The sequence below is a fragment of the Pseudophryne corroboree genome, chromosome 7, assembly GCF_028390025.1.
Source record: "Pseudophryne corroboree isolate aPseCor3 chromosome 7, aPseCor3.hap2, whole genome shotgun sequence".
Classification (NCBI taxonomy): Eukaryota; Metazoa; Chordata; class Amphibia; order Anura; family Myobatrachidae; genus Pseudophryne; species Pseudophryne corroboree.
Genome location: NC_086450.1, coordinates 33,967,034 through 33,979,950, shown reverse-complemented (window position 1 = coordinate 33,979,950; position 12,917 = coordinate 33,967,034). Strand labels below are relative to the sequence as shown.

The following is a 12,917-nucleotide window of genomic DNA, read 5'->3' as shown; positions in this document are numbered from 1 at the left end:
CTTAGAAAAAGTTTTTTAGGTTTTTTATTTTCAGTGAGTCCTGCTGGCAACAGGCTCACTGCATCGAGGGACTTAGGGGAGAGAATTTCAACTCACCTGCGTGCAGGATGGATTGGATTCTTAGGCTACTGGACACCATTAGCTCCAGAGGGAGTCGGAACACAGGTCTCACCCTGGGGTTCGTCCCGGAGCCGCGCCGCCGAACCCCCTTGCAGATGCCGAAGTTGAAGAGGTCCAGAGGTCCAGAAACAGGCGGCAGAAGACTTTCGGTCTTCATAAGGTAGCGCACAGCACTGCAGCTGTGCGCCATTGTTGTCAGCACACTTCATACCAGCGGTCACTGAGGGTGCAGGGCGCTGGGGGGGGCGCTCTGGGCAGCAATGTATTATACCTTTTTTATGGCTAAAATACATCACATATAGCCCCTGCCAGATCTCACAAACTCCGGGAGAAGAGCCCGCCGTTTTAGGGGGCGGGGCCTATTCTCCTCAGCACACGGCGCCATTTTCCTGCTCAGCTCTGCTGAGAGGAAGGCTCCCAGGCTCTCCCCTGCACTGCACTACAGAAACAGGGTTAAAACAGAGAGGGGGGGCACTTATTTGGCGATATGATTACATATGTGAAAATGCTATAAGGGAAAACACTTGTATAAGGGGTTGTCCCTGTATAATTATAGCGTTTTTGGTGTGTGCTGGCAAACTCTCCCTCTGTCTCCCCAAAGGGCTAGTGGGGTCCTGTCCTCTATCAGAGCATTCCCTGTGTGTGTGCTGTGTGTCGGTACGTGTGTGTCGACATGTAGGAGGACGATGTTGGTGAGGAGGCGGAGCAAATTGCCTGTATGGGTGATGTCACTCTCTAGGGAGTCGACACCGGAATGGATGGCTTATTTAGGAATTACGTGATAATGTCAACACGATGCAAGGTCGGTTGACGACATGAGACGGCCGGCAAACAAATTAGTACCTGTCCAGGCGTCTCAGACACCGTCAGGGGCTTGTAAAAACGCCCATTTACCTCAGTGGTCGACACAGACACGGACACTGACTTCAGTGTCGACGGTGAAGAAACAAACGTATTTTCCTTTAGGGCCACACGTTACATGTTAAGGGCAATGAAGGAGGTGTTACATATTTCTGATACTACAAGTACCACAAATAAGGGTATTATGTAGGGTGGGAATAATCTACTTGTAGTTTTTCCTGAATCAGAAAAATTAAAGTGTGTGATGATACGTGGGTTTCCTCCGATGGAAAATTATTGGAGGTATACCTTTTCCCGCCAGAAGTGAGGGCGAGTTGGGAAACACACCTTAGAGTGGATAAGGCACTCACACGCTTATAAAAACAAGTGGCGTTACCGTCTCCAGATATGGCCGCCCTCAAGGAGCCAGCTGATAGGAAGCTGAAAAATATCCTAAGAAGTATATACACACATACTGGTGTTATACTACGACCAGCAATCGCCTCAGCCAGGATGTGCAGCGCTGGGGGGGCTTGGTCGGATTTCCTGACTGAAAATATTGATACCCTTGACAGGAACAATATTTTATTGACTATAGAGCATTTTAAGGATGCATTTCTATATATGCGAGATGCGCAGAGGGATATTTGCATTCTGGCATCAAGAGTAGATGTGATGTCCATATCTGCCAGACGATGTTTATAGACACGACAGTGGTCAGGTGATGCAGATTCCAGACGGCACATGGAAGTATTGCCGTATAAAGGGGCGGTCCATCGGACCTGGTGGCCATGGCAACAGCTGGAAAATCCACTTTTGTTACCCCAAGTCACATCTCAGCAGAAAAGGACACAGTCTTTTCAGTCTCAGTCCTTTTGTACCCATAAAGGCAGGCGGGCAAAAGGCCAGTCATATCTGCCCAGGGTTAGAGGAAAGGGAAGAAGACTGCAGCAGGCAGCCCATTCCCAGGAACAGAAGTCCTCCACAGCTTCTGCCAAGTCCGCAGCATGACGCTGGGGCCATACAAGCGGACTCAGGTGCGGTGGGGGGTCATCTCAAGAGTTTCAGCACGCAGTGGGCTCACTCGCAAGTGGACTCCTGGATCCTACACGTAGTATCCCAGGTGTACATTGGAAATTCGAGACGTCTTCCCCTCACAAGTTCCTGAAGTCTGCTTTACCAACGTCTCCCTCCGACAGGGAGGCAGTATTGGAAAAAAATTCACAGGCTGTATTCCCAGCACGTGATAATCAAAGTACCCCTCCTACAACAAGGGAAGGGGTATTATTCCACACTATATTGTGGTACTGAAGCCAAACGGCTCGGTGAGATCTAAAAGATTTGAACAATTACATACAAGGGTTCAAATCAAGATGGAGTCACTCAGAGCAGTGATAGCGAACCAGGACGATATGGTGTCACTGGATATCAGGGACGCTTACCTACAAGTCCAAATTTTGCCTTTCTCACCAAGGGTATCTCAGGTTCGTGGTACAGAACTGTCACTATCAGTTCAGACGCTGCCGTTTGGATTGTCCACGGCACCCCGGGTCTTTACCAAGGTAATGGCCGAAATGATGATTCTTCCTAAAAGAAATATGGACGCTTTCCTGATAAGGGCAAGGTCCAGAGAACAGTTGGCGGTCGGAGTAGCACTATCTCAAGTAGTTCTACGACAGCACGAGTGGATTCTAAATATTCCAAAATCGCAGCTTTTTCCGACGACACGTCTAATGTTCCTAGGGATGATTCTGGACACAGTCCAGAAAAGGATGTTTTCTCCCGGAGAAGAAAGCCAGGGAGTTATCCGAGCTAGTCAGGAACCTCCTAAAACCAGGAAAAGTATCAGTGCATCATTGCACAAAGGGTCCTGTGAAAAATGGTGGTTTCTTACAAAGCGATCCCGTTCGGTAGATTTCACGCAAGAACCTTTCAGTGGGATCTGCTGGGAAAATGGTCCGGATCGCATCTTCAGATGCATCAGCGGATAACCCTGTCTCCAAGGACAAGGGTGTTTCTTCTGCGGTGGCTGCAGAGTGCTCATCTATGAAAGGGCCGCAGATTCGGCATTCAGGACTGGGTCCTGGTGACCACGGATGCCAGCCTGAGTGGCTGGGGAGCAGTCACACAAGGAAAAAATTTCCAGGGAGTGTGATCAAGTCTGGAGACTTCTCTCCACATAAATATACTGGAGCTAAGGCCAATTTACAAGGCTCTAAGCTTAGCAAGACCTCTGCTTCAAGGTCAGCCGGTATTGATCCAGTGGGACAACATCACGGCAGTCGCCCACGAAAACAGGGCGGCACAAGAAGCAGGAGGGAAATGGCAGAAACTGCAAGGATTCTTCGCTGGGCGAAAAATCATGTGATAACACTCTCAGCAGTGTTAATTCCGGGAGTGGAAAACTGGGAAGCAGACTTCCTCAGCATAACCTCCACCCGGGAGAGTGGGGACTTCAGCGGGAAGTCTTCCACATGATTGTAAACCGTTGGGAAAAACCAAAGGTGGACATGATGGCGTCCCGCCTGAACAAAAAACTAGACAGATATTGCGCCAGGTCAAGGGACCCTCAGGCAATAGCGGTGGACGCTCTGGTAACACTGTGGGTGTACCAGTCATGGTATGTGTTCCCTCCTATGCATCTCATACCAAAAGTACTGAGAATCAAGGAGATGAGTAAGAACGATACTCGTGGTTCCGGATGGGTCAAGAAGGACTTGGTACCCGGAATTTCAAGAGATTCTCACGGAAGAACCGTGGCCTCTACCTTTAAGAAAGGACCTGCTCCAGCAGGGGCCTTGTCTGTTCCAAGACTTACCGCGGCTGCGTTTGACGGCATGGCAGTTGAACGCCGGATCCTGAAAGGGCATTCCAGATGAAGTCATCCCTACCCTGGTCGAAGCCAGGAAGGATGTAACCGCAAAACATTTTCACCGCAATTGGCGAAAATATGTTGCGTGGTGTGAGGCCAAGAAGGTCCCTACAGAGGAATTCCAACTGGGTCGTTTCCTACATTTCCTGAAAACAGGACTGTCTATGGGCCTAAAATTAGGGTCCATTAAGGTTCAAATTTCGACCCTGTCAAATTTATTCCAGAAAGAACTGGCTTCAGTGCCTGAAGTTCAGACGTTTGTAAAAGGGGTACTGCATATACAGCCTCCTTTTGTGCCCCCAGTGGCACCTTGGGATCTCAATGTTGTTTTGAGTTTCCTAAAGTCACATTGGTTTGATCCACTCACCACTGTGGACTTAAAATATTTCACATGGAAGGTGAAGATTCTATTAGCCCTGGCTTCAGCCAGGCGTGTGTCAGAATGGGCGGCTTTATCATATAAAAGCCCTTACTTAATTTTTCATTCTGACAGGGCAGAATTGAGGACTCGTCCTCAATTTCTCCTTAAGGTGTTTTCTGTTTTTCACATGAACCAACCTATTGTGGTACCTGCGGCTACTAGGGACTTGGAGGACTCCAAGTTACTTGACGTTGTCAGGGCCCTGAAAATATATGTTTCCAGGACGACTGGAGTCAGAAAATCTGACTCGCTGTTTAGCCTGTATGCACCCAACAAGATGGGTGCTCCTGCTTCTAAACAGACGATTGCTCGCTGGATTTGTAGTACAATTCAGCTTGCTCATTCTGTGGCAGGCTTGCCACAGACAAAATCAGAAAAAGCCCATTCCACAAGGAAGTGGGCTCATCTTGGGCGACTGCCTGAGGGGTCTCGGCTTTACAACTTTGCTGAGCATTTACTTGGTCAGGGGCAAACACGTTTGCTAAATTCTACAAATTTGATACCCTGGCTGAGGAGGACATGGAGTCTCTCATTCGGTGCTGCAGGGTCATCCGCACTCTCCCGCCCGTTTGGGAGCTTTGGTATAATCCCCATGGTCCTGACGGAGTCCCCAGCATCCACTTAGGACGTTAGAGAAAATAAGAATTTACTTACCGATAATTCTATTTCTCGTAGTCCGTAGTGGATGCTGGGCGCCCATCCCAAGTGCGGATTGTCTGCAATACTTGTACATAGTTATTGTTACAAAAAAATCGGGTTGTTATTGTTGTGAGCCGTCTGTTCAGAGGCTCCTACGTTTTGTCATACTGTTAACTGGGTTCAGATCACAAGTTGTACGGTGTGATTGGTGTGGCTGGTATGAGTCTTACCCGGGATTCAAGATCCTTCCTTATTGTGTACGCTCGTCCGGGCACAGTATCCTAACTGAGGCTTGGAGGATGGTCATAGGGGGAGGAGCCAGTGCACACCACCTGATCCTAAAGCTTTATTTTTGTGCCCTGTCTCCTGCGGAGCCGCTAATCCCCATGGTCCTGACGGAGTCCCCAGCATCCACTACGGACTACGAGAAATAGAATTATCGGTAAGTAAATTCTTATTTTTTTATCCTTTCAGGGGGACGTGTTGTTTGGGGAGGGGCGCGCGGACCTGGTTTCCACAGCTACCGCGGGTAAATCTACCCTTTTACCTTTTGTTCCCCAACAGCAAAAGAAAACTCCACAATATCAGATGCAGTCCTTTCGGTCGCACAAGTCCAGAAGAGGTCGGGGCTCCTCTTTCCTCGCCAGAGGTAAAGGTAGAGGTAAGAGAACACCTGCTTCGGCTAGTTCCCAGGAGCAGAAGTCCTCCCCGGCTTCTACAAAATCCACCGCATGACGCTGGGGCTCCCCTACGGGATTCCGCACCGGTGGGGGCACGCCTTCGACTCTTTAGCCAAGTCTGGGTTCGGTCAGACGTGGATCCTTGGGCGTTGGAAATTGTTTCCCAGGGCTACAAGCTGGAATTCGAGGAGGTTCCCCCCGCGCCGGTTTTTCAAGTCGGCCTTACCAGCTTCTTCCCCAGAGAGGGAAGTGGTGTTACCTGCAATTCAAACGCTGTGTCAACAGCAAGTGATTGTCAGGGTTCCCCTGGTCCAACAGGGAAAAGGATATTATTCAACCCTGTTTGTGGTCCCGAAGCCGGATGGTTCGGTCAGACCCATTTTAAATCTAAAATCCCTAAACCTGTACTTGAAAAGATTCAAATTCAAGATGGAATCGCTCCAAGCTGTAATATCCAGCCGGGAAGGGGGGGATTTTATGGTGTCGCTAGACATAAAGGATGCTTACCTTCATGTCCCCATATATCCTCCTCATCAGGAGCACCTGAGATTCGCTGTACAGGATTGTCATTACCAGTTTCAGACGTTGCTGTTTGGGCTTTCCACAGCTCCGCGGATTTTTACCAAGGTAATGGCAGAAATGATGGTGATCCTGCGCAGGCAGGGAATCACAATTATCCCGTACTTGGACGATCTCCTGATAAAGGCGAGATCCAGAGATCAATTGCTGAAGAACGTGTCACTCTCCCTGAGAGTGCTCCAACAGCACGGTTGGATTCTCAATCTGCCAAAGTCGCAATTGGTTCCAACAACTCGACTATTGTTCCTAGGCATGATACTAGACACGGAACGAAAGAAGGTTTTTCTCCCGTTGGAAAAAGCCCAGGACCTACAGAACATGGTCAGAGACCTGCTAAAGCCAAAAAGAGTGTCAGTTCATCAATGCACTCGAGTTCTGGGAAAAATGGTGGCAGCCTACGAGGCCATCCCCTACGGCAGGTTTCATGCGAGGACGTTTCAATGGGACCTTCTGGACAAGTGGTCGGGGTCCCATCTACAAATACATCAAAAAATAACACTGTCCCCCAGGGCCAGAGTGTCTCTTCTATGGTGGCTGCAAAGTGCTCACCTTCTAGAGGGTCGCAGATTCGGCATTCAGGACTGGGTTCTGGTAACCACGGACGCAAACCTCAGAGGATGGGGAGCAGTCACCCAAGGAAGAAATTTTCAGGGCCTATGGTCAAGCCAGGAGTCCTGTCTGCACATCAACGTGCTGGAATTAAGGGCCATATACAACGGCCTTCGACAAACGGAGAGTCTTCTTCGCAACCTACCGGTTCTGCTTCAATCAGACAATGTCACAGCCGTGGCTCATGTGAACCGCCAAGGCGGGACAAGGAGCAGAGTCGCGATGGCGGAAGCCACCAGGATTCTTCGCTGGGCGGAAAGTCACGTAAGCGCTCTGTCAGCTGTCTTCATTCCGGGAGTGGACAACTGGGAAGCAGACTTCCTCAGCAGGCACGATCTCCATCCAGGAGAGTGGGGACTTCATCAAGAAGTCTTTGCAGAGATCACGGGTCTCTGGGGAATTCCTCAAATAGACATGATGGCGTCACGCCTCAACAAAAAGCTTCGGAGGTACTGTGCCAGGTCCCGGGACCCTCAGGCAGTAGCAGTAGATGCCCTGGTGACACCATGGGTGTTTCAGTCGGTCTATGTGTTTCCTCCTCTTCCTCTCATTGCAAAAATTTTGAGGATCATAAGACGAAGAAGAGTACAGACAATTCTCATTGTTCCAGATTGGCCTCGAAGGGCCTGGTACTCAGATCTTCAGGAGATGCTCACAGAAGATCCTTGGCCTCTTCCTCTAAGGGAGGACCTGTTGCAGCAGGGGCCCTGCGTGTTCCAAGACTTACCGCGGTTGCGTTTGACGGCATGGCGGTTGAACGCCGGATCCTAGCTGGGAAAGGTATTCCGGAGGAGGTCATACCTACTCTAATAAAGGCTAGGAAGGAGGTGACGGCGAAACATTATCACCGTATCTGGAGGAAGTATGTGCCTTGGTGTGAAACTAAAAATGCTTCTACGGAAGATTTCCATCTGGGCCGTTTTCTCCACTTCCTACAGACAGTTCTGGATATGGGCCTGAAGTTAGGCTCCATTAAAGTACAGATCTCGGCCCTATCTATATTCTTTCAGAAGGAATTGGCTTCTCTCCCAGAAGTCCAAACTTTTGTGAAAGAAGTGCTGCACATCCACCCTCCTTTTGTGCCCCCAGTGGCACCATGGGACCTGAACGTGGTGTTACAGTTCCTTAAATCGCACTGGTTTGAACCCCTTCAAACAGTTGAGTTGAAGTTTCTCACCTGGAAGGTGGTCATGTTATTGGCCTTGGCATCTGCAAGGCGGGTGTCAGAATTGGCGGTCTTGTCTCACAAGAGCCCCTACTTGATTTTTCATGTGGATAGAGCAGAATTGAGGACTCGTCCTCAATTTTTACCTAAGGTGGTGTCTTCATTTCATATGAACCAACCTATCGTGGTGCCTGTGGCTACGAGTGACTTGGAGAAGTCCCTGGATGTAGTCAGGGCCTTAAAGATTTATGTATCCAGGACGGTTAGGGTTAGGAAAACAGAGGCTCTGTTTGTCCTATATGCAGCCAACAAGATTGGCACGCCTGCTTCGAAGCAGACTATTGCTCGCTGGATCTGTAACACGATTCAGCAGGCTTATGTTACGACTTGATTGCCGTTACCAAATTTGGTAAAGGCCCATTCCACTAGGAAGGTGGGCTCTTCTTGGGCGGCTGCCCGAGGCGTCTCGGCATTACAGCTTTGCCAAGCAGCTACTTGGTCGGGTTCAAACACGTTTGCTAAATTCTACAAGTTTGATACCCTGGCTGACGAGGTCCTCGCATTTGCTCAATCGGTGCTGCAGAGTCATTCGCACTCTCCCGCCCAGTTTGGAGCTTTGGTATAATCCCCATGGTCCTTACGGAGTCCCTAGCATCCTCTAGGACGTAAGAGAAAATAAGATTTTAAACCTACCGGTAAATCTTTTTCTCCTAGTCCGTAGAGGATGCTGGGCGCCCATCCCAGTGCGGACTTACTCTGCAAGACTTGTATATAGTTGTTGCTTACATAAGGGTTATGTTACAGTTGGAATCGGTCTTGGACCGTTGCTGTTATTTGTTCATACTGTTAACTGGTTATGTGTATTCCAGGTTATATGGTATGATTGGTGTGGCTGGTATGAATCTTGCCCTTAGATCAACAAATTCCTTTCCTCGTACTGTCCATCTCCTCTGGGCACAGTTCTCTAACTGAGGTCTGGAGGAGGGGCATAGAGGGAGGAGCCAGTGCACACCCATACTAAAAGTTCTTTATAGTGCCCATGTCTCCTGCGGAGCCCGTTTATACCCCATGGTCCTTACGGAGTCCCCAGCATCCTCTACGGACTAGAAGAAAAGGATTTACCGGTAGGTTTAAAATCTTATTTTCTTCCGAGTTCCATGTTATCCAAATGTTTGATCTATGTTTAGTTCTAGTTCTGATATTTTAAAACTTGGGAATTGAGAAAAGAACCTTTCAGTCTATAGCCTAATTTTACATATTATTAAAATAGTAACCTTATCCACATCACTGGCTAATTGTTTCTCTCAAAACAGCATTTAAAATTGATGTTTTTTTTTCTTTAATTCAGTGTAGAATGTATTTTGAAATATGTATTTACAGATTTTATTAAGAAAAAATATTCCCAAGGGTCTCACCTTTTTCACCCAAAATTCTTAAACTCCCAATGGAATTATACCTCCCTCCCCCGATTGTTAACAGATCCTTCAGGGGCAATAGAACCCCGCTGGCATTTTGTCAGTCACCTAGTGGTAATAGAATTAGATGGCAGAGCATTCCCACCCTGCAGTGTCCATACGTAACTCCCCCCCCCCCCCCCCCTTCCATATATAGCTATCTACTGTATCTGTAACCCCAAATTCATTTTTATATGGGGAAATACCATCCCCTCTGAGACATTAACCCACCCATCCTCCTCCTAAATTACTATCTTGCAGAGTACAGTGGGGTATGGGCCCTCATTCCGAGTTGATCGCTCGCTAGCTGCTTTTTGCAGCCGTGCAAACGCATAGTCGCCGCCCACGGGGAGAGTGTATTTTTGCTTTGCAAGTGTGCGATCGCCTGTGCAGCCGAGCGGGACGAAAAAGTTTTTTGCAGTTTCAGAGTAGGTCTGAACTTACTCAGCCGCTGCGATCACTTCAGCCTGTCCGGTCCCGGAATTGACGTCAGACGCCCGCCCTGCAAACGCCTGGACACGCCTGCGTTTTCCCTGCCACTCCTAGAAAACGGTCAGTTGACACCCACAAACGCCCTCTTCCTGTCAATCTCCTTGCGAATGGCTGTACGAATGGATTCGTCGCTAGAAGCATTGCACAGCAACAATGCTATTTGTACCCGTACAACGTGCATGCGCATTGCGGTGCATACGCATGCGCAGTAAGTAACCTGATCGCTGCGCTGCGAAAATCAGCAGCGTGCGATCAACTCGGAATGACCCCCTAAGTTTCTCCTTGGCCTTTTGTTCCCAGTACATGCGCTCCACAATGGTGTTTGCACGTTATTCAGGTGCGTGAGTCCAGCAGTGATGTCAGCAGTGATGTCAGCAGTGACAGACCACCGCGTCACTGCAGGATGGACAGGCGAGCAATGACATTTATTTTTGTTAATGAAAACCAAGTTTTACAATCATGTATTTAATATACATCCGTCTAATTACTTTTTTAGAATTTACCTTTTGGATTAAGAGCAGCCGCAGAGCGCGGAATGGCCGCCATCTTTTATACTTTTTGCCGCAAAACACAGATTTCCGGTCTCAATGACCTCGATGACGCCGGCTACGCCATATTACATCACGCTGCTGTACATAACAGAGCATCAGTCGTATCTCAGTTAGCAAAAGCTGGACTGAATTTAAATCAACGTCGCCGTGATAATTATCTAACACAAGGCGAGTTTGTCCTGTTTTATTATCAAACATAAATGTTGTAATATAATAATTTCCTGTTACATCTTTTTTCTCCTTTCATTTCGTTAGCTGTCAGTATGAGTTACGTTCTCCCAGCAAACACATTTACAGAATTTTTTAGCAAAATGAATTGACCTTTATAAATAAAGGTGCACCGAATGGTACTTTAACGCCTATGGACGCTGACAGTAGGGGCGTCTCAGTCCTCGCAATCAGAACTTTCTTATAGATAAATAGTTCTGTGGTGGTCGCAGGTGTGATACGCATACCCCTCATTTGGGGTGTTGGTGGTCAGAAGACCATCAGCGGCATCGCAATGGAGGGAATCCAGACAAGGGTCTGTTACATATACTTACCCTCTATTCTCCTAACCCTCCCTTCCCGCAGCATGACCCAAACCCTCCCCCCCCGCCACCACCCCAGCTTATCCCTAACCATCCTACCCGCCACCCCCGCAGCCTAACCCAACCCTCCCTGGTGGTGCCTGAATTACATAAATTAATTGACCTTAATAAAAAAAAGACTGGTCCCCGCAGTCTAACCCTAACCGTCCCTTGTGGTGCCTAAACCTACTCCCCCCCCCCCCCCCTGCAGTCTAACACCCCCCCCCCATTCCCCGCAGCCCAATCCTATGGTGCCTGAACCTACCCCTCCACCCCCCGCAGCATAACCCTCCCTTCCCCACAGCCTAACCCTAGCCCGCCCTTCCCCGCAGCCTAATCCTAACCCACCCCGGTGGTGCCTGAACCTACCCCCCCACCCCCCGCAGCATAACCCGCCCCTCCCCACAGCCTAACCCTGACCCTCCCCCTAACACCCCCCCCCCCCCACACACACACACACACACACATGGCCTAACCCGAACACTCCCCAGCATACTTACAATTGGGATGCCGGCTGTCAGGATTCCAGATGATGTTGGATGTCTGTATTCCGGCAACGGTCTTCTGGCAGCGTGTCGGGGATTCCGGCACCAGCATTTAGACTGCCGGCATCCTGAACGTATCCTGGTGGTCGCCCCTCTCTTAGAAATATGGGGAAATATAGCTCCATTGCAAAACTATAGAGACTTTGGGGGGGCGTGAAGTGATAATAATTACATTGAGTCTTTTAAATGCTGAGACAGGAAGATTGCGCTGTCACACAAAGCTCTATATGAAACTGCTGGGACAGGAAGACTGCGCCGTCACTCAAAGCTCTATATGAAACTGCTGGAACAGAAAGACTGCGCCGTCACTCAAAGCTCTATATGAAACTGCTGGAACAGAAAGACTGCGCCGTCACTCAAAGCTCTATATGAAACTGCTGGAACAGAAAGACTGCGCTGTCATACAAAGCTCTATATGAAACTGGTAGAACAGGAAGACTGCGCTGTCACACAAAGCTCTATATGAAACTGCTGGAACAAGAAGACTGCGCCATCACACAAAGCTCTATATGACACTGCTGCAACAGGAAGACTGCGCCGTCACACAAAGCTCTACATGAAACTGGTAGAACAGGAAGACTGTGCCGTCACACAAAGCTCTATATGAAACTGGTAGAACAGGAAGACTGCGCCGTCACACAAAGCTCTATATGAAACTGGTATAACAGGAAGACTGCGCTGTCACACAAAGCTCTATATGAAACTGCTGGAACAAGAAGACTGCGCCATCACACAAAGCTCTATATGACACTGCTGCAACAGGAAGACTGCGCTGTCACACAAAGCTCTATATGAAACTGCTGGAACAAGAAGACTGCGCCATCACACAAAGCTCTATATGACACTGCTGCAACAGGAAGACTGCGCCGTCACACAAAGCTCTACATGAAACTGGTAGAACAGGAAGACTGCGCCGTCACACAAAGCTCTATATGAAACTGGTATAACAGGAAGACTGCGCTGTCACACAAAGCTCTATATGAAACTGCTGGAACAAGAAGACTGCACCATCACACAAAGCTCTATATGACACTGCTGCAACAGGAAGACTGCGCCGTCACACAAAGCTCTACATGAAACTGGTAGAATAGGAAGACTGCGCCGTCACACAAAGCTCTATATGAAACTGGTAGAACAGGAAGACTGCGCCGTCACACAAAGCTCTATATGAAACTGCTGCAACAGGAAGACTGCGCCGTCACACAAAGCTCTACATGAAACTGGTAGAACAGGAAGACTGCGCCGTCACACAAAGCTCTATATGAAACTGCTGCAACAGGAAGACTGCGCCGTCACACAAAGCTCTATATGAAACTGCTGGGACAGGAGGTCTGCGCCGTCACACAAAGCTCTATATGAAACTGCTGGAACAGAAAGACTG

General features: G+C 48.8%; 1 protein-coding gene across 7 annotated transcripts in view; it reads left to right on the top strand.

Moving 5' to 3' along the window:
- ANKAR (ankyrin and armadillo repeat containing) overlaps positions 1-12,917 on the top strand; it is a 356,791-nt gene that overhangs the window by 113,520 nt on the left and 230,354 nt on the right. For 6 of the 7 annotated variants that reach the window (XR_010181859.1, XR_010181860.1, XM_063932915.1 and 3 more), the window contains one exon: positions 10,368-10,590. The exons of the other annotated variant lie outside the window; for it this stretch is intronic. Coding sequence is in view for 4 of the 6 variants with exons in the window: in XM_063932915.1 (XP_063788985.1) it covers positions 10,368-10,590 (223 nt within the window). In the remaining 2 variants the exon portion in view is untranslated. The remainder of the gene's footprint in view (positions 1-10,367; positions 10,591-12,917) is intronic. 7 annotated transcript variants of the gene reach the window in all.